Source organism: Babjeviella inositovora, assembly GCF_001661335.1.
Source record: "Babjeviella inositovora NRRL Y-12698 unplaced genomic scaffold BABINscaffold_16, whole genome shotgun sequence".
Taxonomy (NCBI): Eukaryota; Fungi; Ascomycota; class Pichiomycetes; order Serinales; genus Babjeviella; species Babjeviella inositovora.
Window position 1 is genome coordinate 276,312 of NW_017566853.1, and position 26,572 is coordinate 302,883.

Below are 26,572 nucleotides of genomic sequence, written 5' to 3' on the forward strand. Positions count from 1 at the left end.
CTAATCGCGATAACCTGTAAGATCAAGCCTATCGGGCAACAGCCGAAAACGTACTGTGACTCTGTATTACACTGGAACTCTCAGAATTGATTTGCGGTCAGAAATTTGCGCGGGGATTCAGCTTCGACGATTCCCAGGATAGCAAGTAAGGGCGCGGTTGCTATTTACCCTCAAACACACCCAGACCGGTGATCCATGTATGTTTTACAGACATCCGCGGTTTCTGGACTGGCATCGTTTCTGACTCTGTCAAAACCCAGGGTCGTGCTTGAGCCGTACCAGTGGTCGACACACGTCCATAACGACACAGATAAGCCGTTTGTTTACTTTTTGGCAACATGCCGCAACATAGCGGTTGTCATAGAATTGTAGCACTCTCCGCGTATCCTCCACGCACTCAATGTCCTTTCATCTACCCAGCCAAACTACACTCAAGCTTTTCAAATGCTCGGACTTTCCTACGTCTGAAGCCCACTTCCAGCCTACAGAGCTCCTGGCCATCGCTGTTGCAGTAGCGAAATTCTTGGTCACAAGCCCCCCCATTCCACAACCCTCTTTGTTTCTTGGCGAACAACGGTCGAGGTCAGACGATAGTCTATCGTGGGAGGAAGTTTATCAGTTCCTTCAGATCACATATAAGGTCAGAGAGAAGGAACTAGCCACAGGTAGCGGCAGCTTCCTACTTGAGGTGGGAGTGTTGACCATTCGCCTTGACCGGAAAAGAGACGGATTCGATGACCGCTTCAGAGGGTTGTTAACACGAGCGCAACAGATTCTATTTATCCGGGATCCAAGCACGTCTACCGTGTATAAAGCGCTAATTATGTCCAAAGCCCTGCCAAAAATCCACTACTTGGTCTCAGAGTACCTCACCTACCAAGCCAGCTTTGTCATCAAACCGGTTACAATCTCGCCAGGGCTAATTTCCAAAACCATCGATCATGCTGTACGGTCCGCGCTACGAGTCGCTGCCGATAGAAGCGTGTCAGGAACTTCGAGCGAGGCCGTCACACGCTCCGCGTCCTTCGTGCTAGGAAGCTTGGAAATGGGGTTCGATACAACAAAGAAGTTCAAGTCTGAGACTGGACTAACAGGTAACGATTCGTTAACCAGTATGTCTCTTGATATTCCGCTTCAAGACTTTGCGCATTTCATACAAAATAGCCCGGATCCCTCCACGGGCGAGGTGAGGACCCTGTTCACATCAAATATCTACAGCCATCTAAAAGCACAGACCGCAATTAATTTCACCGATGGGGTGTTGCAGCCGCTGGAGAATGGTTTGATCCAAACTTCCGGCCTCGGCATTTCCCAAGCCCGATTTAGCGACATTTATATGATATTTCAATCCGGCAAGGTTAAGTTCTTTGGGCTCGAGTATGAGTTGGAATGGAGCGTCTTGGGGGCTATCTTGGAAGGGGTTCTCCAAGGTTAGGCTGTCTATGCGGGTAATAAATTACATCAGTGCTAAGGGAGTGTAGAGGCTGGAATTAAACTGCCTCCGAAAGGGCATCTATACGGGAATTGATATGCGTGTGGCGTGTCTACACCATTCTTCTTAGCCGATGCGCTTCCGAGAAAATTAGTAAGCGGAGTCAAAAGCCTTAAGGTGTCCTAAAACATTATTACTGCTGGATGTTTGTTATCAAGATTAAATTCACCCTTGGACCATTTTAGACATCCGGTGCAACCATAATTACACTCCCCTTAACCAAATAAGCACCTCTAGAGCAAACTTCTAGAGCAAACTTCTAGAGCAAACTTATACATTCGCTCTATGATGTCCAGACTCTCCGTCAGATCAACGTCCAAGCTTATTTCCACATACTCTGCCTCTCTTTTCAGGGGTCGGGTAGTTCCGAGAATTGTCCTTGCGAAACAACCACTTGGTTCTTGTTTCTCTCGGCGCTACGCGAGCACCTTGCCTGTTGGCGACGTCACCACCCCATCCAACCAGGAATTGAGCGATAAGGCTACTGAAATCGCTAATGACCCTGATTTCCACTCGACCAGAATTCAGGAAACCCCGTTCTACTCTGCGTCCGGAAAAACAGAGTTGAAGTTGGGCATCACCCAGCGTGCGGCCGAAAGATTGGCCAAGATCGCGGTAGAGGACAAGAACCCAGACACGTGTCTTCGTATTCTCGTGGAGTCCGGTGGCTGTCACGGGTTCCAGTATGAATTGAAGTTGACCGACTTGAGTACAAAGACGGCGGAAGACTCGTTGTTGGTCCGAGACGAGGGGAAGGTGCTTATCGATGAGTCTTCGTTACAAATCTTGCGCGACTCGAAGGTTGACTACACCAAGGAGTTGATTGGCAGTCAATTCAAGGTCTTGGGCGGGTACATCAGCAGCAGCTGTGGCTGTGGTTCCTCCTTTGATTTTGACTTTGACAAGATCCAGGACTAGACAACCCAGGAGTTGTGACACCTACTTGTATATAGCCGTAGCGCACGTTTATGAATTCAATGATCATCCAAAAGTGGGATTACTAAATGATGGAGTTTAGACTTATATCCTGAGAGGGAATGAGCGTTAGAATAGTACCACGTTTGGGACAATGGTGGTTAAATTACCTCATTATTCAGTTAGAGGGGGGAGGGTCCTAATCTTAAAGATTCAAATCTCTGCATCCAGATCATGAATCATGTCTTGCATGAATAGCCATGTTCCACTAAAAATGCAATCGAGGAATCATCTGGTTAGTTCCAGCGATTGGGGTCATTCTTAGACTATTCAAGCTTGGCTTAAATAGGTTTGGCTAGAATTAACCACCGTTGGATAATAGTAATCTGTTAAGCTGGCTATTTTTCTAGATATATTCACCTGGACAAACTAACCGTTAATATATAAGGGCTGGCGCCAGCATTACAAAGGTGAACGCGGAGACGTACGGTGTACGCTCCTTGGCCAAAGACTGCTAGGTTAGTATACTGGTATTTTAAACTATATCTTGGTTTAAGTCGTTTAAGCAATATACAGTTGTGTAATTTTCCGTTTGATTTAGCCCTCATAACTTCATTTGTACCCCCCACGTGTCACATGGTTCCCCTGATGTGCGTGGTTTCGCCGAACTGGCCAATTCGAGAATCATCTCGGCGCGCGTAGTGGGGTGCGATATGTACTTTTTCACGTCACTGAAAATGCCCACGTAACCCCCCAGCACCTATCCTATCTCTCTCGCACGTTCATCTCATTCCACTCACTTACGCATCCGTTACAATGTCCCTTCTTGTCAACAACCCGGTCGACGTATTCGACGCGCACAAAGGCGGCGTGGAGGAGGAGGTCCTCTACAGAGAACACCTCGCGAAGTTGCCAGCTGACCAGAGAAAATGGACGTTTGAGTGTGTCCCAGGCTTCTTCAAGCAAGACGACGAAAGCACCGACGACACAAACTTCGACTTGCTTGCCGAAGACTTTGGTTTGGCCAAGCCATCCTGGGCTGCCTTACAAGCGGAAGTTGCGAACCTAAACGCCTCTACCCCCGACACTGAGGTCTACAAGCTTTTGTTTTTGGCCAGACACGGTCAGGGGTGGCACAACTTTGCTGTCGAAAAGTATGGGATGAAGGCCTGGGACGATTACTGGTCTCATCTCAACGGCGACGGAGAGATTGTTTGGGGCCCTGATCCGCTTTTGACCGAATTAGGCAAAAGCCAAGCCAAGGAAAACAACCGTGGGTGGAAGCAACAGTTGGCCAAGGGGGCTCCCTTACCAGTTGCGTACTACTCGTCTCCGTTCACCAGATCGTGCCAGACTGCCGTGTACACGTGGTTGGATCTTTCGCTCACCGAATCCAAAGACCCTCATCCAGTGTTTGTTAAAGAAGACATCAGAGAAACCATCGGTGGTCACACGTGTGATAAAAGAAATTTGAGATCTGTCACAGAAGAGAGATTCACCCGATACGGGTTTGAGATCGAAGAGGGGTTTACCGAGGAGGATGAGTTGTACAGCGACGACAGAGAAAAATTGCATATGCATGGCTTAAGAATCAACCGTTTCTTGCAGTTTTTGTATGAAAAGGACTTTGGCAAGACAGAGCAGGATACTTACGTCAGTGTGACGTCTCACTCCGGAACTATCAGGGCCTTTGTGTTGGCATTAGCACATAGAAAGTTTGCCATCTGTACCGGAGGCATGATGCCGATTCTTGTCAAGGGGACCAGGGCCAAGAACGAGAGCTCTCTCTAGGTTTTTATTATTTCTGTTTACTGTTAAAATTGTATAGAATATAGCGATAGACAATATGAAAGTGGTTGCGGTGCAATTTGTATAAGGCATTAGCGCTTGTCCAAGAACGCTGGCACACTTGGGCTACCCTCTATTGGTTCTACGAAAGTGGTATTTACGGGTCGTTGACATCTTTTTTTGGCTAATCTGTTCAGATTGCTCGCTCAGAAATAGTTCTACTCAGTAAGTGCCCTAGTCGCAGCTGTTCTGGCCGTTTTGTGTGGTGAGAAAGAACATCAGACATTCCAGCTGTTTCCTTTACATCTCAATTGTCCTTTTTTACTCTCATACGGATAGGTTGAATATTTTCGATCGGTGCGTCCGCCTGTTTGTTACTGCTAGCTATTCTATCCTGGTTTATCAAGCCATAACAGCGTAAACGCCCATGGAGCCGCGTACTAAGGCACTTCACAACTAGAAGCATCCAAGGGATTTTATCTCGAGTCAGAGGTTGTCAGCTTTACAAAAGGCATGCTATGTCAAAGTATGGAAAGCTCTACACCAATAGGTTTTGGCTCCACCAATCAAACTGTTGGTCCTCTAGCGACCTGGCCATCACGTGATCTATATGACCCCTCTCAAATTTTCGCCTCCTGCACATCCGCTGTCAACTATTTCCAAGCATAACACACCCGACGGTTGTTGGAGTTAGGAAGATTTGTCACATTGCACTTGTGGTACCCCAACGGAATTTTTCAACATCCTCTCGTACAAGGTTCCAATCTATACCCCCCCTTCATAAATGAACGAAGACCGTGATAATGGGATTGCCTCACCGCAGGCGACCTACTCGCACCAGTCCACTATGAACAACTATTTCCAGAACATCCCCAACATCGATGTCCAGAACGTTGTGAACGCGGTCAACTCTGCCTTGGCGGTCGATCTCGACTCACTCAACAACCACCACGATGAATACCACGTGGCAATCGACCCCACTATTGGCGAAACCTCTGGGAACTACGGCTACACCGAGCTTCACAGCTTACCGAAAATCGCCAAAATCGCTCCATCGGAAAATGCCGAACCACACCTCAAGGGTGAGACCGTGATGGGTCTCACACGAGACCTCCCACCGGGGGTGGACCCAAAAAAGATGTGTCCGTTCTGCGGCCGAACGTTCTCCCATCCCGGCTCCCTCGGACGCCATATGGACCTCAAGAAAGGAACCAGATTACACCCCGCGGACGAGATTGAGCGGTTGCGCGGAAACGTAAAACGTAGGGGCGACAAGGTGGAGATCCAGAACAGACGGCGACTCCGTACAAAGGAGTACAATTCGCGGCAGGATGTGCGTGAGCGGAACCGGGTTCGAAGACGGCTAAAGGACCGGTCGAACCGGGCGCGGAACATTTCGCAGAAAATCTTTTTGAACAGGTTGGGAAACCCCACGTTTAGCATAAACCCCACTTTTGCGCGCTTTGTCGTGTACTTTCTCCCGCCGTCCCAGTGGCCGCCGGAATTGCCAAACCTGGACACATTCAAGCACTTGACCAACTTGCTCTCGCCTACGGGCCACGGCTCAGCCGCGACTGCGAAAACCGCCACTGGCAGCAACAACAACGATTTGCTCACCGAATACTTCCACAAGCTTAACTATGCATATGAGTCGTGGTCCGCATTGGCGCACGCCGAGCAGCAAACCACGTGGACTAAAGAGATCCGCGCCAGTATGGAGGACACGTTGGGTGGCTTATCGTTGTTTGACTTGGCGTCGCGCGATATCTGGATTGAGGAGGAATCGAAGCGGCAAGAGACGTTGTTGTATGCGAATGACAACTCTGAGGATCGGAATGATACGGATCCAGAGTTTGAGCGCGAGTCACAGTTGCAGCTGAAAGGCTTGTCCGACGACGAATACTATCCGAGTACGAGTGCACACGACGAGGCATCCGCAGTCGCTTTGGCTGCCGCGGTAGCGGCTGCGGTTGCGAGTGAGGAGAACCAAACGATCGCCATGCAGGGTCTGGCATACTTGGGCGAGAAGAGTATGGACGATATAATTAACGTGAATGGAGAGTAGTGGGTGGTTATGGTATATTACAAGAGGATATAACATTTTCTTATACACATTGACTAATATCAAATTCTGTTAGCTGACAAGAAACCCCAAACGTGGTTGTAGTTGAGGGGGTAAGTCGGTTTCTGAAATGCTTTTTACAGTACCAAGCTATTTGCGTAAGTGAAACGCTGCCTGAAGCATCTACGGTAAACTAAGATTTTAGTTCTAGGTGAAGAAATCCTCACATGCAACCTTTTCAGATACTAATTTAATACCAATTGTACTATTTATGCTTCAACGTTTTTACGCACATCTCATCTTCCCCACGGTGCAGGAGATTGTGCGCGAACGTTTAATTCTTCAGCTCTTCTGAAAAATTCAAGCTCCATCGCCGAGATCTCTTTCCACCACATTTGATCCACGATGCTCAGATCCTGTGTGAGAAGCACGAGCACTGCCGTCAGACGCTGCCTAAGTACTGTGGCTCTGCGCGACCCTCTCCTTTCCTTCTACCGGGAAGGGTACCAGGCAGCTCCGCTCGCTTGCCCCGCGCACACTTCGATCCCGCTCCACAGATCGGACTCGCTCGCGGCAAACGAGGCGTTGTTCTCGCACTTGCACAACCACGACTTTGAGGCCTTGACCGTGGACCTCTTGCAGGCGTTCCAGTTCTACGCGGACGACAAGGCGGGCTTGCGGGCTCTCCTCACACGTGATGAAGTGTCGCGCCTCGTGGGTGCGGTCGCGGAGTATCAGATGCAGTGCGCGCGCCTCGCGTACCGCGCAAAGGGCTTGAAGGACGTCATGAACGACAATCTCGTGCGCCGTGAGCAGTGCCGACGCTTGTACCGGGACCTCCTTGTGCTCAAGGGCCACTTTAAGAGTGTCTACGCGCTTAGCATGGCGGACCAGGAGCTCTTTTTACGCTTGGACATGGCCAACATGAAGTTGCACAAGGTTTCTGTTGGCTTAAAGGCCATGGAGGCGCTCGCGCACAAGCGCAACGTGCCGCTCTCATTGAACGTGTGGGACATGAAGATTCGTGCGTTGGGCAGCGCCATGCCTGAGTTGTGGAAGTTCCGCGGAAAAAAGGTTGAATTCACCCTTTCTAGCGGTGCTGCGTTTCCCAAAGTCACAACACAGCCGTCAACACTTTTGGCCGAGTTCTACCGGCTGGGCCTCGCGCCAAACGCGCGCATCCATGAGGCGTTTGTCTACAGTTTCGGCAACGCTGGTGATATCGCGCGCTTGCAGACGTATCTCAATAACACCTGGGGATTCAGGTTGAGTGAAGAGGAGGGTGAGTCAATTTTTGGCGCGCCTAAGCTGTTGGTCACGGATGCGCGCGCGCTCAGCTACCCCTCTGCAAGCACGCTTGCGGCAGTGGTGTCCGCGTTCGCAAAAAACGACGAGTTCGAGATGGCGATGCAGTACGTGAATGAGTTCCAGAAGCACTACACTATTGACTTATCCACTCAGGAGGCACTCCACTTCTGGAAAGTGCTCTTCGCGTGGGCAGCCCTCACCACCTCCTTTAGCACTAAGGCCTTGCCCTTGGCGCAGCAACAACACATACTTGAAAGACGCTTCAACACCATGGAGACATTATGGGCGTTATTTGAGGCGAATCACAACAAGCCCGACTTGAAGCTCCTCCGCGTACGCATGCTCATGTTGAAGCAGAGCCGCAAGCTCGACCTCCTTCTCGCAGAGTTGCCGCGTATACACGCCCATGTGCGTGCGAACCAGGAGTGTGCTACGCGTGTGAGCTTAGCTACCGACGCGTACATCTCCATTAACGCGCGGAACATGTACGAATCGTTCTTAAAGTCTATTATGAAGTTGCAATTCGACAAGAACAGCCGCGATATAGATGGGCCGCGCCAGTTGGTGCTGGAATGGGCTTTGGATGCGGATATGACCAAAACGTTGCAGGAGGTGTACGACAAGCGGCGCGTGCAAGCTGCCACGAAGCGCACGGCTCTCGAGGAGAGGACAATCCAGAAAAATGCGGAAACATACGACAAGGAGGACGATAGTTTACTCCAATTGTGGTAGACATGTATATAAATTGATTGAGGTGAGGGGTAGTGGCTACTCGATCGTAATAGCAGAGTTTTTGATTAAGTTGACAGTGCATACGAAGTGTAGCCACGAATAAAAATAAAATAGCTCACGGGGTCTGACACTTTCAGGGGGGATTTTATTATAAGCCATGCTATATCTGAATAAACTATATCTAGATTATTGTTTAATGTACATCGGGCAGAGTTTTGTTTACCAGTCCCAATTAAACACAAAGATTTCGAGAGTGTCTGCCAAATGATATTAAAACCTTCAGGATTTTGACCGCACAGATGACACATTATCCACTGGTTTCTATATACATCCAAGACTATCTGAGCCTTGCGACAATAAAAGGTTACCAGTATGGTTAACGAGCTTTTTCCCTCGTATTAGAATATTATTTAAGCATAAATATATTTCCAATTATGCCATGTCATAATTGTATACATGTAGTATATAAATGGATAGGAAATATATATATCAATTCTAAAGGGCGGATAATGGAAAGAATCAAGAGAGAAGACGGGGGAAAAGTAAAGTAATATTAGTACTAGCTATTTATATTATTGTTCATAAACCAGGATTTATCTCCTACTCCATGGACTTTTAGGTGAAATATTAATATTCACAGTTCCCCATATATTAATCCGTACTTTGACTTTCCCCCAATCACCAGGTCGTACGCAACTCACATAAATATCTTCGCTTACATAAGCGCAAAAATCCAACATCGACATAAAAAGAACACGACCAAACCCACCACTGCCACTCCTATACATACCTCACAGATGTCCGAGATTGTATCCCCGTTAAACGTTTTGGGGTCAAGGGACTCCACGGAGACGTTCCACCAGCAGCGTAAAAAAGCGCAGCGCCACGGTGCAAAGCTCAGAAAGCAGTTGAAGATTCACACCGGCGACACCAAAAACTACAAGACCAAGCAGAAGGTGGCGCGGATCAGTGCGGAGGATGTGCAGAAGAACCGCAACTACGCAAATGTCTTGTTCTGGGCGGCGGAGCGTAACTTCATCCACGCAAGCGAGATCCGCTTGGAACACGCGTACACACGCAAGTCGCGCGCGAACATCACGTCCAAGATGAAGGTTGCGTACAAAACGTTGGAGCAGTTGACGGAGCTCACCGGCGCGGCGGGACTTCCCCAGATCGACCTTCTCACGTACACAGCGGTTGTCCATGGGGCGTTGCTGTTGAACCGCAAGATGCACTCCACGGCGGTGCACTCGTTGTCGGTCGCACGCGTCGCATTGCAGTACTTGATGAGCCGCGCATCGCGCGAGAACGCGGAGGAATTCTTGTACAAATCGATTATTGAGGACCACGTCGACCCGTACTTGAAGCTCGCGGCGGCCAGCAAGCAGGACGCGCTCGACTTGAACACCGTCGCGCGCGCGCACTTCCGCGACAACGTTACGCCATTGGTACAGCAAACAATTGAGCTTATAGAGGCTGAGGACCCTGCGTTTGTTGCATCATTATCTGCGCGCGCCGCGGGAACCGTGACTGAGATCCGCTGGAGAAAGTATGTCGCGGAGTTGTACTCGCCGGAGATCTCGCGCCTCATCCAAAACGCACGTGCACACGCGCAGGGTATCGTCGTGCACGACCTCGCATCGTACGACCCGGCGTTGACCGCGTGGACCGAGGTTCTCGAGTCGCACATGGCGCAACGTGACCAGTTTGAGGAGAACGACCAGACGTTTGAGATCTTAAAAGCTTACTTCACCTTCCAAGTCTTAAGCACCCGTGTGTATCGTGACCACGCCATCAGCGTGGAGTTAAAGCTGCGTCTTCTGGCGGACAACTCCGCATCCGCGACCGTGGCTATCCACAAAAACATCATTAGTGTCTACAACAACATCATCTCCACCGTCGGGGAGGTCTTGGAGTTGGCCGGTGTGTACAACGATGACGAATTGGAGGGCACGTTCCAGGCGATTTCGGCGTATGTCAAGGCGGATAAGGCGGAGATTTTGGCCCGTTCGTATTTCCAAGGCCAGGAGTTCCCCCAGGCGTTGTTATTGGCCCAAGAGGGTGTTCTGTTGTTGACTCCGCACGCTTTCCCACTCAATCTCTGGGAGCCGTTGACCAATGTCCGTCTCGGATCGGAGTTGCGCACGACTTTAGTGGAGTTGCGGTCTACCAGCCATGTATTGGCCGACTTGGCCTCCCAAGGTTCCTCCGAGAATGCCTTGATTGCGGATAACATCAACAAATACCCAGGCGGTTCTGCGGCAGAGATCTTGCAGCACATTTCTATCGGTCCGCTCAACGGTGCCTCCTTGGTGGTTCCGGTGGCCTACAAGCCGGTTTTGTATGACATGGCGTACAACTACGTCGCACGCGAGCAGACTGGTGCCCCGGCCATGTCCAAGAAATCGAGTAGCGCTAAGGAAGATAAGAAGCGCGGTTTGTTTGGCATGTTTGGCTGAGCCGTTGTATTATAGAAATAATAAGAGTAAATAAAGGAGTGTAGACCGAGAGGAGAGGGGACGAAATGGGAAGGCACTGTGTGTTAGGGGATGGATTAAAATGCGTATTTCCATGCCGGTATGGATCTAGTCTCGAAGAGATTGCGTTTCCGTTAGATTCATGCCAAAAGTAAATTGCACTTCTGTGGATAGAGCACCACTGTGAGAAAATAGATATCTAGAGGAACAAATGATTTCAACGTTAGTCTATGGCGTAGTAGAGGGAAGGAATCAAGCTGAAGACCCTCGTTGCGTACCATGGGTTGTATGGCCACTTAAAGTACAAAACCGGGTTGCAGTAAACTGTCAGGACAAGGGCTGGCAGTCTGATGAAAATCAAAAGTATATATAAGATCTCTCAATTCTCGTTTTCTATTATTCGATAGCGCTCACTCATAAGAATTAGAGATTTCAAGGCATCAATTGCTACTTCAAAGCGCTCCGGCGTGAGCACTGGCCACGGTCTCAAACCCATACAGCCACGTGCAAGGTTGCAGCTTCTCCTGGGTATAAATTCTTCTATTATTAAAAGAACTTAAAGTTTTAACTATTGGCAATAGATTAAAAATATAAACTTATAATATATCTGTATACAAGTATTGGAAATTGCCACTAACAGGCGTCAAGCCTTCTTCCCGCCTGGTAACTTCATTTTTCGTGTCTCCACCGGGGTATTTTTCCTGCAGTCTATGAAAGGTTCAAGTTTAATTACTATCACCGTAACCTACTCCCGATACACACCATGGTTGAAGTTGAAAGAAGACCAAATCCCCCAGGTTGGGTGCCACCCAAGGCCCCATACAACCCATACGACCCCACAGATGTCAGACCGCCGGGCGGGTATCCCTCGGAGTTTGCCACACCGGGTAAGAAGGTGAACTGGCAGTCGGTACCGCAAAACGCGTCCGAGTACAAAAAGGTACGCGAGACGATGAAAAAGTTGAACTACACGCCAAGACCGCGCTCGGAGTTGTATCCTGGACAGTACAAAGTCTTGAGAAGGATCAATACATACTACAATTTCAACCGCGGGATCAAGTACGCTGCGTACGGGCTCTGTTTCTTTGGGTTAACCGTGTCGCTCTTTTCCAGATGGAACGACGGAGGGTATGAGCATGTGTTCAGTGACTTCTACAGAGCCGGGTTACGCTTCAGACAGCAGATGTTTGGGTACTTGTCCGAAGAGCAATTGAAGGACTTGGAGGCGCCGCGCAAGATCAGCGAGGGCTCTAAAGCTGCCAGAGGTGCCAAACCCACTAATTTAGATAATTCCCTCGCGGTAGAAAGCGAATATGTGATGCAGAGACCGACTACTGGGCACTTCTTGCAGGCGCAAACCACCTTGCAGGCCGCTGAGGAGCAGAAAATGCGTGAGATGGATGGGAACGCCATCGAGGCCCAGATCAGACAATTGGAGCAACTGGTGTACCAGGAGGCTCCCTCGGAAAAAAAGGCCAGATGGAAGTTTTGGTAGAGGAATGGTGTGTATATAGTCCTAAACCATGTGTATATAATGTGTCAAATATTTTCGTAGCCGGAAAGGGTGAGGTTGGGAATTACCCAATCCTCAATTTTGTATAGAACTCGTAAACATACGGGGACCGCTTATGAAGCTACACACATTTCAATTATTGAGAATACCATGGATACTCCAGGAAAACGCCAGCTGATTAGAAAGGATCGATTCAAACAGGAATACTTCTCGTATTGGTGGAGGTTCTTTTGCCCTTCACTTACACGTATTTCTCAATGTAAACCATTCTATATATCAAACTCGAGCTTGCCAGTTCGACCTCGCCAGAACTCACCCTACTTGGACGCTTCAAGCACAGCCTTCTTCACCTCCTCCATAATAGAGGCCACATCTCCGGCCTTCTCTGCCTCTACATACACCCTCACGGCGTCTTCGGTCCCAGAGGCACGCACGAAACTTCTACCGCGCGGATACTTCGTGTACACCGCCTCAATTTTGCCCTGCAACCCAGCCGGGGTTACCAACTTTCTCTCGGCATCGGTCGTGGTGAACAACGACCTGTCAGAAACCAACAACTTGTCCAATGCGTTTGGCAAGTCGGTGTACTCGTTGTCCCACTGCTCCGGTGACTTGTCCATGATCTGACACAAAATTACGATCGCGAGTAAATCACCAATGGCATCTCCCACGGTCTGGTTGATCAAGTCCGACAAGTGCAACAATGTCAGAACAAGCTTAGTCTCCTCTGCGTTCTGGGAAGCGAACAGTGTCAACTTTTCGATAGTCTCTGGGCTATAGAGCACGGTACCGTGGCCGTTTGCTTCGAAGTAGATACCAATGTCAAACTCCTTCGCGGCATGGTGCAAGTGCTTGACACCGGTGGCAGTGCACGCCATTGGCAAGCTTAACTTCTGAGTAGCGTAGTCAGTAGACGAGCCGTTGGCGTAGGCCGTTTGCACGACTCCAATGGTGATGTCGAGCGAGGTCTGGGCCAAGGTTTCCTGCATAAACTTGGCAAGCAACGTGGCGATCTTGTCACCGTCCAAGAGTCTGAACTGGCCGATACCGTTGACGTAGTAACACACCACACGGTCGGCATCTCCATCAAAAGACGCGTACAACGTGTTAGGCGATGGCTGGACGTTTGCAGGCAACTTCTGACCGGTTTTGACAAAGTCGGCACCGCAGGAAAAGTTCAACGCTTCCGGGGTGGTGAACTCGTTGTTAACAACGGTGAACTCAATCTCATTCGCAAGTAGCGACGCCAAGCTGTCCGTGATCTTTGGGCCACCAATACCGTTGGCGGCGTCAATGGTAATAGCGCGCTTGGAGGTGAAGCCATAAAGCTGGTAGATAGCCTGGTACGACGCAGCAACCTTTTCAAAATAACCCTGCTCGGTAGGGGTCCCAAACGCCTTGTCATTGAAACATCTGGTCAAGTAGTGCAACTGCGGGGTGGTTAGTAAGCCGAAATCCGCAATCTCCCCGCTGAAGACGGAGATCCCGTCCTTTGTGGACTGGAGAAGCGCAGGGCCAGAGTCTCTGGAGTCTCTGGCAATAACCACAGATGCGGGGATGCTTAAATCGATTGACAAGGTCTTAACCAAGTCGGCAACCGTTTGTGGTAACTCGGTGTGCGACGCGTTGGCCAATTCAGTCGCGTACTTCTCCCACGATTGCTCGAGCATGTCGCCTGTCGGATCGACCATTTTGATCCCGTTATCTGGCGGCGGGTTATGCGATGCCGTGATCATGACCCCAACAGAGGCACCATTCAAGTATTTGCTCCGCAAGGCGGCGAGAATGCCCACGGTGTAGACGACATAATCGAGACGCGATGCCAACATTCTGAACCCTGCCGTCCCGTAGGTGAAGGTAAAGTCTGGTTTTGGGTGGTTTGATAACAAGCTGTAATCGGACATTGCGAAGGAATTGAGGGATGGAAGAGAAGGGAGGAGGGGTGATAGAAACAAGAGGTGAGTTAAATAGATCTGATGGGTGCGATCATGTTGCAGAATAGAATGGATGGGCGGGGCACGACTTCTATATTTAGAACCAGGCGCTGTGAGCACTTTGATGTATTTTCGAGAATATCAAATATCAGATGTATTGATCATATATTTCTGTAGTATAAACCTAGTTAATTATTATGATATATGGGGGGGCATAGAGATCTCTGATCACAGTCAAGGCTTATAATAAGCCTGCCGATCCCATATATAGCAATTATCTAACTAGCAGGCTAGAACTGTTGCCTCCAGAGACATCCAAACCTACGCTTGATATTTTACACAACAAATACGTAATAGAATTCAATTAGCATTATACAGAATTAGAGGGGCAAGCCGCTTAATCAACTTCTTCCATGGCAGATTCGGCAACGGCGTCTTCGGTAACCTCCTCGACGTTGGCAGCTTCCTCAACCTCTTCCTCGTCAATGTTTAACCCAAGAGAGATCAATCTGTTAATTCTGGCAGCGAAGGAGTTTGGCTCGTCCAAGGTGAAACCGGAGGTCAACAAGGCGGTCTCGTACAACAAGTTGGTCAAGTCCTTGACGGTTCTGTCTTCGGCACCGTCGGTTTCGACCTTCTTTCTCAACTCCTTGATGATAGAGGACTTTGGAGAGATTTCGAAAGTCTTCTTGGAAGACATGTAAGAGGACATGGAGGTGTCTCTCAAGGCCTGGGCCTTCATGATTCTCTCCATGTTGGCGGACCAACCAAACTGGCCGGTTCTGATGGCGGCTGGGGCGTCGACCAACTTGTGAGAGACAACAACCTTTTCGACCTGCTCACCCAAGATCTCCTTCAAGGCCTTGGTCAATGGTTCGAATTCAGCGATTTCCAACTCTCTCTCAGTCTTTTCTTCTTCGGTTTCTTCCAATTCAAAGTCCTTGGTGATGTCGACCAACTTCTTGTCTTCAAACTCCTTTAACTGGGTCATGGCGTACTCGTCAATTGGGTCAACCATGAAGAGAACCTCAAAGTTCTTGGCCTTCAAAGCGTCCAAGAATGGCGACTTTTCAACAGCCTTCAAGGACTCACCGGTGATGTAGTAGATGTTCTTCTGGTGCTCTGGCATTCTGGTGACGTAGTCGGTCAAGGAGGTGAGTTCCTCAGCAGACTTGGTGGAGTTGTATCTCAACAACTTGGCCAACGCGGCTCTGTTCTGCTGGTCCTCGTGAACACCGAGCTTCAAGTTCTTGCCGAAAGCGGTGTAGAACTTTTCAAACTGCTCCTGGTCTTCGGCAATCTCGTTAAAGGTCTCAATCAACTTCTTGACAATGTTCTTCTTGATGACCTTCAAGATCTTGTTCTGTTGCAACAACTCACGGGACAAATTCAACGGCAAGTCCTCGGAGTCGACGACACCTCTGACAAAAGACAACCATTCTGGGATCAAGTCCTCAGCTTCGTCGGTGATGAAAACTCTTCTAACGTACAACTTGATGTTCTGCTTCTTCTTCTTGGACTCAAACAAGTCGAATGGAGCTCTCTTTGGAACGAAAAGAATGGCCTTGAATTCCAACTGACCTTCGACGGAGAAGTGCTTGACGGCCAATGGGTCTTCCCAGTCGTTAGAAATGGACTTGTAGAAAGCATTGTACTCATCTGGGGTGACCTCAGATGGGTTTCTGGTCCATAAAGGCTTGGTCTTGTTCAACTCTTCGGTTTCGGTGACCTGCTCGGTGACGGTCTTGGTCTTCTTGGCATCGGTCTCATCGTCGACTTCCTCCAACTTTGGAGCCTTATCGTCGGAGGCCTCCTCCTCGACGTCAACCTCCTTTTCAACATCCTTGGTCACAACCAACTGGATTGGGTAGGCAACGAACTCGGAGTGACGCTTGACAACCTCCTTGATTCTCTTTTCCTCAAGGTATTCCAACTGGTCTTCCTTCAAGAACAAACGCAAGACGGTACCACGGCCAATCTTCTCGTTGGTTTCGTCGAGAGTGACGGTGAACTTACCACCGGCGTTGGACTCCCAGATGTACTGTTCGTCGTCGTTGTGCTTGGAGATGACCTGGACGTGGTCGGCAACCAAAAAAAGGGAGTAGAAACCAACACCGAACTGACCAATCATGGACACGTCGGCACCAGCGGACAAGGCCTCCATGAAGGCCTTGGTACCAGACTTGGCGATAGTCCCCAAGTTGTTGACCAAGTCTGACTTGGTCATACCGATACCGGTATCTCTGATTTCCAAAACCTTTTCCTCTGGCTTAGGGGTGATTCTGATGAACAATTCAGGTTCGGACTCCATCTTGGCCGGGTCGGCAAGGGCCTCGTATCTAATCTTGTCGATGGCATCAGAGGCGTTGGAGATCAACTCACGGAGGAAAATTTCCTTGTTAGAGTACACGGTGTTGATGATCAAGGACATCAACTGAGTGATCTCAGCTTGAAATTCGTAGGATTCGGTCTTAACGTCAGACATTGTGTGTAATTAATTAAAAGTGGGGAAGAAAAGCGAGCTAAAAGGGGGGAAGTAAAAGGAATGCTTTGCTTATATAGACGCCCGCAAGATGCGACGTCCACGAGGCCGGCCCAGGTGGAAATTTCCATGCGCTTCCATGTGGAAAGGCGTGTGTACAGGACAGCCGGGTAATTATTTTAATGGTTCTGGAAATTTCGATTCGATCCGATCACGTGGGGGTCTGGCCACGCGGAACGACTTGGGTTTTTGCAGCTTAGAGAAAGAAGGTTCGTCCGGCAAAAAGAAAACAAGTGGGTCCAAGAAACACGAGACTAGTTAGGAGCAGACTGAAGGATGTAGCAATGATTAATGCTCGTCACATTTAGCCGGGGATATCCTGACGTAAGGAAGAGCGCTGACTTGTATCCTGCATGTAACCCCATTCTAGCTAGTTTATAGATTCAAACTAACTTCATCCAGGCCATTTTTCAAACTTTAATTTCTTTCACACCATCTGTTTTTCCTCGATTTTCCGTCTTTGACTTTGTGTGTTTAGCAAGGTTCAAAGGGGTTCTTGGCGCTCACAATTCGCTCCCGATGCATAGGTTCCTGTATATAGGCACTCTCCACAACATTGACAATGTCGTGGAGGTATTTGCAGGCTCCGGCAGAACTGCGTGGAAATGGCAATGCCCGGGTTGTAGGCGATTTGTAGGTATCACATCTCTTCGCAGAGGCTTTGGCTTATACCTGACGGGTTAGATAAGTTATGATGAGCACTGAAAAGCTCCCTGGCGTCAGTTACAAACCGGAAGTCAAGCGGAGCTAAAAAAGACTGGTCCTGCAATTCTTACGTGCTTCGCTTATATAGGGAAGTACAAAACTTCCGCCATACACCGAGGAGGTATGATAAATCAATATTTTAGTCTATAAATGTATACTTGCAAGCCTTCAGATCGGGCTACTTGTGGAATGGATAGTCGATGTAGCCCTTTGCCCCAATACCATAAAAATCGTCTCTGTTGTATTTGTTCAACTCCCACCCCTTTTCCAATCTTTCTGGCAAATCAGGGTTGGCAATAAAGGTTCTACCAAAGGCAACCAAGGTTCGGTCATTCTGGTTGACATCCTTCTTGGTAATATTGTAGTCGGTATGATAGGCACCAGCTCTGATAACCGTACCAGACCACTTCTTGTACGCAAAAGAATTGTCACCGGCAACGGATTCATGGGCCGAAAACAAGGCACCGGTTCTTGGCTCATGTAAGTGAACGTATGCCAACCTTCTACCTTCCTGCGCTCTCTTTTCAAGTTGCTCCAAAAGGTACCCAAACGGTTCCTCTGGGTTGTACTCGGCCCCACCCATGCCCCCGAACGTACCCCACGGTGAAAATCTAATACCAGTCCGGTCGGCACCGACCTCGGCCACAACCGCATCCACAATTTCCAACACAAACCGGACACGATTTTCCACACTACCACCGTACTGATCAGCTCTCTTATTAGAGACAGCCTGGATAAACTGATCCGGTAAATAGCCGTTGGCACCGTGAATCTCCACACCGTCAGCTCCAGCCTTGATGGCGTTGGCGGCGGCTTGTGCGTAATTCTTGACGGTTTGCTTGATCTCGTCAATAGTCAAGGATCTGAGTTCATTACCAACCTTTTTTGCAAGTTGTTTGTCTTCATCCGTGATGTAATTGGCGGAAGAGGAAACGTATGGCAAGCCACGGGCTTTCAACGCATCAGGTTTCGAAGCTCTGCCCAAGTGCCAAAGCTGGACAAAAATAAAGGACTTGTTTTCGTGCACCTTATTAAACACCCTGTTCCACTGGGTGATTTGCTTCCCGGACCATATACCTGGAGCTAAGTCATAGCCACCGGCAGCAGCGGAGATGAATGTAGCTTCTGTGATTAACAAGGTCCCGGCCTTGGAAGATCTCTGGCTGTAATACTCAACCGCAAGCTCAGTAGGCGCTTGGTCGGTATCGTTTCTGTATCTGGTCAATGGAGCCAAGACAACACGGTGCTGGAGTTGGTAGCGACCCACCTGGATCGGCTTGAAGAGGTTGGTGTCAGCTAAAGGTTGGACAGTCATTGTGGGAGAGACAGATATGGTTGTCAATGATTATTGAACTACATTTGGATTAAAGAAAATTATTTCGAGCTTTTATAGTATATGTTGACGCTTAGTAATGGATAAAACTCGCAATGAGATTATTGAGATTTAAAGGGTTAATTAGTAATCAGACATTCTTAGGATGTTGCCATATGTGCATATTTGGCTTGGCATAACTGCACAATCTCTAAAACATCCGTTACTGAAGTTGGAAGCGAAAAATAGAAACAATGTCAGAACTTTGAAGTCGGAGAAAAACGCATCTCCGCATAAATGACGTGGGTTTAGATATTTCATGTGTATTTTAAATTCATGCAAGATTCACATTATTCTGAAATTCATCGTCATAGCTGACTCCAACCTTACCTCAACTATTCAATAGCTTACTGAATATTTAGCAAAAGTCTTGCCTTCAATTCGACACGGGTCAGAGCCCCAATTCCAAACTAGTCGAATATGAGCTTCAACCAAACCGGTCTAAGCTATAATAAGATTTAGCTCTGTATTATACTATTGCAAAATCGACTCTACTGTATGCTCTACCCTTGTTCTCCCTTGGAGAACCGCTTATCCACTTTGTAATTCAAACTTAGTTAAATACCACGTTCGCCTTTCAGACCATGCTCATTTCCACGTCATAATTGAACAAATCTATTAGAACCAAAATATTAACCTAACCGATTTTGCTCCGCTTACATGTTTAACAAGCTCAATATACAAGTCTTGCCTTAACAGGCTTCGCTTCTTCACTTCCTTTCTCAAGGCTTTGCCTTCTCCTTAATCCCCTCAAAGTTCTGTCTTACCCTCAAATAATGCTCCAACTCCTCGGCAGACACACTCGGGATCAACTCCCCCCTGGCTTTGGTAAAGTCCTGCTCGCTGACCAATACATCCACATCCTCCGATTTAGCCACATTGTCAAACCACCACCTTGTCGAAACAGCATCTTCCGGGGCTCTCCCCTTGTTCATCTCTGTGATCTTCGTATCGACCTGGTTGGCCGTCCGGGTCATCGCGTTCAACATCGAATCGGAACACAAGGCATAGAAGTCCGCGCCGGTGAACGTGTACGGACAGCCCTGGGCGATTCGCTCCAAGTCCACCTTAGGATCCAAGGGAAACTTCCGTGTCAACGCCTCGAGGATCTTCTGCTGCTTCTCGTGTGTATCACTGATCCCCAAATACAACATCTTGTCGAACCTGCCGGGACGCAACAACGCCTCGTCCAACAAATCCGGTCTGTTGGTGGCCCCTACGACGAACACACCGTCGCCACCGTCACCTCCGCTCATACCGTCAAGCTCGGCCAAGAGCTGGGACACGATTCTGTCCATCACGCCACCAGAATCGCCCTGGTTGCCTCTCTTAGGTGCCACGGAGTCCAACTCGTCAAAGAACACTACACACGGCTTGGCATCCCTGGCCCGCTGGAAGACTCTCCGCACGTTCGCCTCCGATTCACCGATGTACATGTTCAACAACTCCGGACCCTTCACCGAAAAAAAGTTTAACGAGAAGTTGGTAGCAATCGCCTTTGCAAGCAAGGTCTTACCCGTCCCCGGTGGTCCGTAGAACAAGATCCCACTGCGTTTCTTGATCCCGTTCGCGAATAACTCCGGGTGCTTCAACGGCATGTCAATGGTGTCGAGAATCTCGTCCTTGACTAAGTCCAAACCGCCAATGTCTTCCCACTTGACATTAGGAATCCGTGGAGCGCCGATGGAGTCGGAAAACTTGTTGCGCGCGTCGTTAATCGCCGCCTCAAAGTCAACCGGCGCGAGAGTCACAAATCCTCCGTTTGCAAGGACAACGGCCGCGATGGAGGTGTTCCCAGCCTGGGCAAGCGCATAAAAGCGGGCAAGGGCCAATGACTTGGTGTTATCCACAATGGAAATGAGGTCTCGCGGTGTCAACCCGGCCGACTGGAGCGCCAACGCCTGGAAGCTTACGTCAATGCGCTTGGAGTACACGAACGACGCGCGCGATGCGGGCTTAAGCGGAGTCTGCGCCGAACGCGCACGCATGAGCCTCTCAACCTCCGCACCCTTGAGCACACCCGGCTCCAAGAGAAACTTGATCACATCCATTCTCTCGGCTTCACTCGGCACTCCGAGCTCCACCTGGAACTTCATCTTGTTCCGCACCACATCGCTCAACTTGTCCATATCGTTCACACTCGCCACCACCGCCACGTTCAGACTCTCGAGCCACTCTTCAAACGTCTCCCAGACCTTCAACGACAACGAGTCCTTCTGGGCCGCCTGTTGGTCGGTCTTCTTGCAAAGCGCCTCCAAATGCTTCAAGTAGATGATGATTCCCGGCTGGGTCTCTCCGGCCTCGGCCAAACACTCGCTGAGAATCCTGTCGATCTTGCCGCGCAAGGTACCCAATGTCTTGGCATCGTTCCCCACATTCAACACATCGTAGCACTCGATCTCAAGAAGGTTTGCCCCAAGTTCCAGCGCCATATTGTGCACCATCAATGACTTCCCAAGGCCCCGTGTGGAGCTACTGAGGATGATGCTCGTCTTCATGTTGATGCGCACATTGAACGTAGTCTGCAATATCTTCTTAAACTCGCGTGCAAAGCCAAATTTCTTGATCGGGAAGCACTGGGACAAGCAGCCGTTGAAGTTAAACCGTCTGGGCATGTTCAAATACTCGTAAAAGTGCGTGGACTCGTTATCCGGCAACTTTGTAACCGTCGTGCCGCTCTGGATCATCTTTGTGCGCGCAGGGTCAACGGTCACCTGCGCACGCGCATGCGACCCATCCACGTCGGTCACCTGGAACCATGCGATGGCGTCGGGCACGCCCGATGGGACAACCACCGGGGTAGACTCAAACATCGTCTTTGCGAGAAGAGTATCGATTGGAATCGGAACCATATCACCGTTGGAAACCACCTTCAAGCTCTTTTCGAAGTAAGACTTGAGCTCAGAGAGAAAGCTCTGTTGATACGCCTTGTCCAACGTGACGGGAGAGGCCACCCTGGCGAGGGTGATGCTCTTGGCAACGGGCAATGCTTCGGAGGTGGCAGAGCCAACGGAAAAGAGTTCTGGCTTTCCGAGGTTGTAGAACCAAATGGGTGAAATGTAAATGGTCTTTTGGGTACGGTAAGCGCGGTGGACCGGCTCCACCAACGCGCGAATGCGCATGAATTTAACCTCTTCACCAATTTTGAACTGGATCACATCACCACTGAAGCAGCCGATGGCGCCGAGGTCTTCGACGTTTACAAACCCGCAAAACTCGGGGTCGTCGGTGAAATCGGTCTCCACAGGGGTGTGAAGCAACCCGACGTGGAACTCCGCACATGTCCGCGCGGCAGAACCCGTCGCAATTGTGTGCGGGGCGAGTGAAAGGTACGATGAAATGCTCAAGTCGCTAAAGTCACTAGCGCCGCTGACATCAGCCTCCCAGCCCTCCGAATCTTCCGACGGATTATCATAATGCAATTCTCGCTGCTTCACTATGGTAATCTCAGTGGTTTCGGTTATAATTCCCGCACCGATGGGGTCGCACATGACCACCTCAGAACTGAGCTCACGAATGAAGTGGCCCGTGCCGACGACACGCGCATCGAGTCCGAGGTAGCCGCGCACAACACTCTCCCGGCTCTCCCGTGCCGCAAGGATATCATAAACGTCTTCGGGGGTCGAGACAATGATGCTTGAGAGTGGTAATGGCTTTTCAACCGAAAGGACCAATGCAGAATCAACGGTGCACTGGTCCGCGCAGAAACGTGCAATTGTCAAGTTGTTGCGAAACTGGACGGTGCGCGGCGGCAAAAACCCGTTGAAGCCGACTTTAAACGTTTTGAAGGTCTGAAAGAGATCAATATCCGTGTTGGAGGAGCCGAGAAGCTTGATCGCGGCGTAAAAAGGCGCGGGCGCGCTTTGAAACACGGCATCGTGCAAATCGGACGAGAACTCCACCTCATCATGAGCGCCACCATCGGTTACAAAAGTGGCTCGGATTAGCTGTGGTGGCGGAGTAGAAACAATTCCGGGCATGTGTCAAAGATTGATGTTTTGTAAAAATATATGTATATATACTGAGAAAGTAACATGGGGAGGAAGAAATAGAACGACGAGAGACTGCCCCGCATATTCGACCGCACGGGCTTCGGGTTGGGGCTTGACTGCCGCATCGGGAAGCATGTGACGTGGGGAGTAGTGGGAGTGTTAAAAGATGGGCAGTAGTAATTAGTTGATGACGTTTATATGGATTAAATTGTCGTGGAATCTTTACTAAATGATAAGGTGACTTTGCTAGTACCTCTATTATGGGCAACATTCATAGTCGGATAAAATCTTCGCTTCCATCGTGGAAAAAAATAAATGCTTGAAGGTTTTATATTCACCGGGCATACTCACCGGTATTTATGGCATGTTGGAAAGCTCCAGAACCAGTGAACCCCAGCGTGAAAAATAGATATTAACGTATATATATATACAGGTGTTTTGCCTCTATACGTATAATCAGGCGCTTGACTCTGCTGGCACTTTGTTCCTTTGAGAAAATGACCGGGCATGCTATGGGGCCCGTTTCCTTCACCCATCCGCCCTATCGTCTCTTGAGGAGATAGCTCTTGTCCAAGACATCCTTAGCCTCATTAATTTTCTGTGCCAATAGTGGACTGCCGCCTCGATCTGGATGGTTGAGCATCATACACTTTCTGTGTCTCTGACTGAGAAACTTCTCGTTCAAGGTGAGGATCTCCGACTCGGTGATCCCAAGAATGAGAAACGCTTCAGTTTCAGTCATGTGTCGGTCGAATCCTCCGGGGAACTGTTTAAACATTTCATCGTGAATCGCTTTGTGAGTGTGAGAGCCGGTAGAGTTGTGGAGGCGAATGTTGTTCAAGGAGGCAAACATCGCGGGCGTGAGGGTTCGATACACCTTGACGGCACGAAAGGTTGCTTTGACAGAGAAATATGCTAGTGTGGCACCCACGGTACCAATAATAATCGGAAGCACCATTTGGGGGATATGAAGCAAGAACAGTCCCTTATCCGAGAGATGCGCCAGAATTTTCAGCCACCTGTCCTGCACAAATCTGGATATCACAACGCTTTTGTGATAGGTGTCACTTCATCTGGTTTCCTCTCATTGATCTGAACCCTGGGGCATATATTAATTTATCTCGACATCATGACAAAACAGAAGGGCTCATTGGCGATCTTGGCAGTCTGTGTGGGCGGAATCTATGCTGCCTTCATCTCGTGGTCCTTGTTGCAAGAAAAGATCAACACCAAACCGTACGGTAGCGATAACCAAGTCTTCCGCGCCCCGTTGGTCATCAATTTGGTACAAAATGTGCTCGCCTGCATGGTAGGAACCGTCTATCTTTCGTACAAGAACGGTCGGGCTACCAGCCCCGTGGCTATCTTCCAGAAAAATCCCTTCATTATCGGCCACTTTGTGCTTATTTCCATCACGCAGTCAATTGCGTCGCCTGTGGGCTACGAGAGTCTTAAGCACGTGGATTACTTGGCGTTTTTGCTCGCCAAATCGTGCAAACTCTTGCCTGTGATGTTCATCCACATTGTGGTGTACCAAAAGAAGTTTCCATTGTACAAGTACGTGGTGGCTTTGTTGGTGACTGCTGGCGTGATCACGTTCACCATGTCTGGCCGCTCGGGAAAGCTGAAGGATTCCACCCATGATGGCCAGATGTTGTTGGGGATGGCACAACTTGTGTGTTCGATGTTGCTTGATGGGTTTACCAACTCAACCCAGGACCAGGTTTTCGCCAACAACAAGGGCTTGGTCACTGGAGCCAGTCTCATGGCCGGGTTGAATCTCATTTCGTTTGCCGTCACCGGTCTCTACACATGTCTCTTTACCAACCAGCTTGCCTATGCCTCTGATTTCGTGGCCACACATCCATCTGTGTTGAACGACATCATGTTGTTCGGACTCTGCGGAGGTTTGGGCCAGGTGTTTATCTTTATGACCTTGGAGAGCTTTGACTCGTTGGTGTTGGTGACCGTTACCGTCACACGTAAAATGTTCAGCATGCTCCTCAGTGTGGTGCTCTTTGGCCACTATTTGGGCTACGGCCAGTGGTTAGGTGTTGTCATGGTCTTTGGCGGTATCGGTTTGGAGGCGTGGTTGAAAGTGCAGTCAAAGAAGGTGGAAAAAAAAGAATAGGTGGAGAAGAGTAGGTGGAGAGAGTGGGTGGAGAAGAGTGGGTGGAGAAAAACGGGTTGCATATACATTTATAGGTTTACGTTAATAATAATCCAATCCACTATTGATGTGCTCTTACTTGACCATGTGTTGTACGCAGCTTACAAGACATTTACACATGGTGTCTTGGAAAGCGCACTAGCTCTCTGCTTGGAGACAAGACAGGGGTAGCTTTAGTAATCCAATCTCGTGGGCTATCAATCAACCCCTCTTTAGTCAAACTTGGAAGAAGGAACCCGCTCCGTTTACCAACTTCCTTTTGGGGAAAGTGGCTTATTACCATATCTCAGAATAAAAGCTCCACTTTCAAACCTCAACAAGTAACTTGAGGTTTCACATCCGGAGTAGTAGGAGTCTCTGTACATACAAAAAAATAGGTATAATCTGTAAGGCTTGGTATTATCCTCCAATAGTCTTCCCGTGTATTCTCTTACCGAATATATTTGCAGGCACCCGCAGCCAATACGCTTCCCTAGCTGGGACTTCCTTATTTATCTACCAGCAAAACCAACCTTAAATTAGAAGCTCACTGAAAAAAACTTCAGAATGTATATTTGCACAAGTACTTCGGTCTAAAACTTATAACAACAGCTTCCTTTGTCGCTGGTGTGTACTGATACACAAGCAGAGTCGGATATTTCTTCTGCGTCACTCTGCAGTTGCAGACCAACATCCTCCCCGCCTTTATTGAAGGTCCGATACCGCAAGTACCAGATACCGTGACTGGCAAAGATGCCAAGCTCCATCCCCGCGACAATAATGTAGAGGGTGATTCCCATTACATCCAACTCCTTCCCTGGCTCGCTAGACGAAAGAGCGACGCTGGCCGTGGAAAAGATGGCCCCGGCACAGTCCATCGCCAAGAACATAAAGTTCAACCCCACTACTCGCCCTTTGTTCTTGCTGAGCTCCAAGTACGGTGGAATCAAGCCTGCAGCAAGAAGAATCGACGCAGTGACCCCCACAGCCAACACCGGGCCCCAATCGTTGTCATGTCCATTGGCCTTGTATCGCGGGATCATGTTCAAAATCACCCCAACTTCGAGCCCTATGGCGGTGGCGTACGTGAGCACAATCACTGCAATCACTCTCGTCTTGGGTATCTGCACCGGTGGGTAGTATAGTGTCTGGATAAACGTCAAGGAGGCGAAGAATGTGAATAAATGCGGTTGAATCTTCACCGGAATCGTGGCATCTGTGACGGAAAAGTAGATCCCAAAGGGAATCCCACTGATCATCCAGAGAAACATCATGAGAGGCGGAAGCCCGGTGCAATCTTTCACACGATAATTACGTATGATTTGGGGGATGAGCTGGATGCACCAGAGGGTGGCTCCGATGGTGGCTAGCACGTTGGCTGCAACGTTATTGTTGGCCATTTTGATTGGTACGAATAAGAATCGATCTGAAGATCAGCAAAGAGTCATATTTTGTATATACATACGATATAGGCTATGTAGCAGCTCCGTATGATCTCAAACGCAGTAAGCAATGCTTGAAGATAATTCCGCGTTACTCATGAATTCCGCGTTTGCCGCCTCTGCACTTTCCCAATACGGAAATCACAATC

At 49.1% G+C, this 26,572-nt stretch overlaps 16 protein-coding genes across 16 annotated transcripts; 8 read left to right on the forward strand and 8 right to left on the reverse strand.

The window, feature by feature from the left end:
- Positions 1-400: 400 nt before the first annotated feature.
- On the forward strand, positions 401-1,435 carry BABINDRAFT_169253 (uncharacterized protein; the record flags this gene model as incomplete). Its single annotated transcript, XM_019130644.1, has 1 exon — positions 401-1,435. The coding sequence occupies one exon, from the start codon at positions 401-403 to the stop codon at positions 1,433-1,435; it is 1,035 nt and encodes a 344-aa protein (XP_018982714.1).
- Positions 1,436-2,044: 609 nt separating this feature from the next.
- On the forward strand, positions 2,045-2,404 carry ISA2 (Isa2p; the record flags this gene model as incomplete). Its single annotated transcript, XM_019131370.1, has 1 exon — positions 2,045-2,404. A coding segment is annotated over one exon (360 nt), but the record flags the coding sequence as incomplete, so codon positions are not given.
- An 819-nt stretch (positions 2,405-3,223) lies between these two features.
- On the forward strand, positions 3,224-4,198 carry BABINDRAFT_172907 (putative phosphomutase; the record flags this gene model as incomplete). Its single annotated transcript, XM_019130923.1, has 2 exons — positions 3,224-3,289; positions 3,332-4,198. 2 exons carry the CDS (start codon positions 3,224-3,226, stop codon positions 4,196-4,198), a joined length of 933 nt encoding a protein of 310 aa, XP_018982716.1.
- A 570-nt stretch (positions 4,199-4,768) lies between these two features.
- Positions 4,769-6,398, forward strand: BABINDRAFT_163635 (uncharacterized protein). The gene has a single exon (XM_019130019.1). It carries the CDS (start codon positions 4,980-4,982, stop codon positions 6,258-6,260), a length of 1,281 nt encoding a protein of 426 aa, XP_018982717.1. The 5' UTR covers positions 4,769-4,979; the 3' UTR covers positions 6,261-6,398.
- Positions 6,399-6,657: 259 nt separating this feature from the next.
- Positions 6,658-8,454, forward strand: BABINDRAFT_15627 (uncharacterized protein). The gene has a single exon (XM_019127285.1). The coding sequence runs from the start codon at positions 6,663-6,665 to the stop codon at positions 8,295-8,297; it is 1,635 nt and encodes a 544-aa protein (XP_018982718.1). The 5' UTR covers positions 6,658-6,662; the 3' UTR covers positions 8,298-8,454.
- A 343-nt stretch (positions 8,455-8,797) lies between these two features.
- BABINDRAFT_100932 (uncharacterized protein) lies at positions 8,798-9,180 on the reverse strand. Its single transcript, XM_019126681.1, has one exon. It carries the CDS (start codon positions 9,083-9,085, stop codon positions 8,891-8,893), a length of 195 nt encoding a protein of 64 aa, XP_018982719.1. The 5' UTR covers positions 9,086-9,180; the 3' UTR covers positions 8,798-8,890.
- On the forward strand, positions 8,955-11,084 carry BABINDRAFT_163637 (signal recognition particle subunit). The gene has a single exon (XM_019130020.1). The coding sequence runs from the start codon at positions 9,095-9,097 to the stop codon at positions 10,754-10,756; it is 1,662 nt and encodes a 553-aa protein (XP_018982720.1). The 5' UTR covers positions 8,955-9,094; the 3' UTR covers positions 10,757-11,084.
- Positions 11,085-11,511: 427 nt separating this feature from the next.
- Positions 11,512-12,341, forward strand: MCU1 (Mcu1p). The gene has a single exon (XM_019130021.1). It carries the CDS (start codon positions 11,538-11,540, stop codon positions 12,267-12,269), a length of 732 nt encoding a protein of 243 aa, XP_018982721.1. The 5' UTR covers positions 11,512-11,537; the 3' UTR covers positions 12,270-12,341.
- A 110-nt stretch (positions 12,342-12,451) lies between these two features.
- Positions 12,452-14,191, reverse strand: AGM1 (phosphoacetylglucosamine mutase). The gene has a single exon (XM_019130022.1). It carries the CDS (start codon positions 14,114-14,116, stop codon positions 12,605-12,607), a length of 1,512 nt encoding a protein of 503 aa, XP_018982722.1. The 5' UTR covers positions 14,117-14,191; the 3' UTR covers positions 12,452-12,604.
- A 408-nt stretch (positions 14,192-14,599) lies between these two features.
- Positions 14,600-16,727, reverse strand: HSP90 (Hsp90 family chaperone). The gene has a single exon (XM_019131155.1). It carries the CDS (start codon positions 16,704-16,706, stop codon positions 14,619-14,621), a length of 2,088 nt encoding a protein of 695 aa, XP_018982723.1. The 5' UTR covers positions 16,707-16,727; the 3' UTR covers positions 14,600-14,618.
- Positions 16,728-17,607: 880 nt separating this feature from the next.
- Positions 17,608-18,786, reverse strand: BABINDRAFT_163641 (alkene reductase; the record flags this gene model as incomplete). Its single annotated transcript, XM_019130023.1, has 1 exon — positions 17,608-18,786. One exon carries the CDS (start codon positions 18,781-18,783, stop codon positions 17,647-17,649), a length of 1,137 nt encoding a protein of 378 aa, XP_018982724.1. The 3' UTR covers positions 17,608-17,646.
- Positions 18,787-19,380: 594 nt separating this feature from the next.
- Positions 19,381-22,847, reverse strand: PEX6 (AAA family ATPase peroxin 6). The gene has a single exon (XM_019130024.1). It carries the CDS (start codon positions 22,818-22,820, stop codon positions 19,563-19,565), a length of 3,258 nt encoding a protein of 1,085 aa, XP_018982725.1. The 5' UTR covers positions 22,821-22,847; the 3' UTR covers positions 19,381-19,562.
- A 526-nt stretch (positions 22,848-23,373) lies between these two features.
- MDJ2 (Mdj2p) lies at positions 23,374-23,790 on the reverse strand (the record flags this gene model as incomplete). The annotated part of the gene is made up of 1 exon (XM_019126714.1): positions 23,374-23,790. One exon carries the CDS (start codon positions 23,788-23,790, stop codon positions 23,374-23,376), a length of 417 nt encoding a protein of 138 aa, XP_018982726.1.
- A 171-nt stretch (positions 23,791-23,961) lies between these two features.
- HUT1 (Hut1p) lies at positions 23,962-24,963 on the forward strand (the record flags this gene model as incomplete). Its single annotated transcript, XM_019130924.1, has 2 exons — positions 23,962-24,177; positions 24,205-24,963. The coding sequence occupies 2 exons, from the start codon at positions 23,962-23,964 to the stop codon at positions 24,961-24,963; spliced, it is 975 nt and encodes a 324-aa protein (XP_018982727.1).
- A 103-nt stretch (positions 24,964-25,066) lies between these two features.
- Positions 25,067-25,356, reverse strand: BABINDRAFT_163646 (uncharacterized protein). The gene has a single exon (XM_019130025.1). It carries the CDS (start codon positions 25,283-25,285, stop codon positions 25,115-25,117), a length of 171 nt encoding a protein of 56 aa, XP_018982728.1. The 5' UTR covers positions 25,286-25,356; the 3' UTR covers positions 25,067-25,114.
- A 33-nt stretch (positions 25,357-25,389) lies between these two features.
- On the reverse strand, positions 25,390-26,473 carry BABINDRAFT_163647 (PQ-loop repeat-containing protein). The gene has a single exon (XM_019130026.1). The coding sequence runs from the start codon at positions 26,379-26,381 to the stop codon at positions 25,575-25,577; it is 807 nt and encodes a 268-aa protein (XP_018982729.1). The 5' UTR covers positions 26,382-26,473; the 3' UTR covers positions 25,390-25,574.
- Positions 26,474-26,572: the final 99 nt, after the last annotated feature.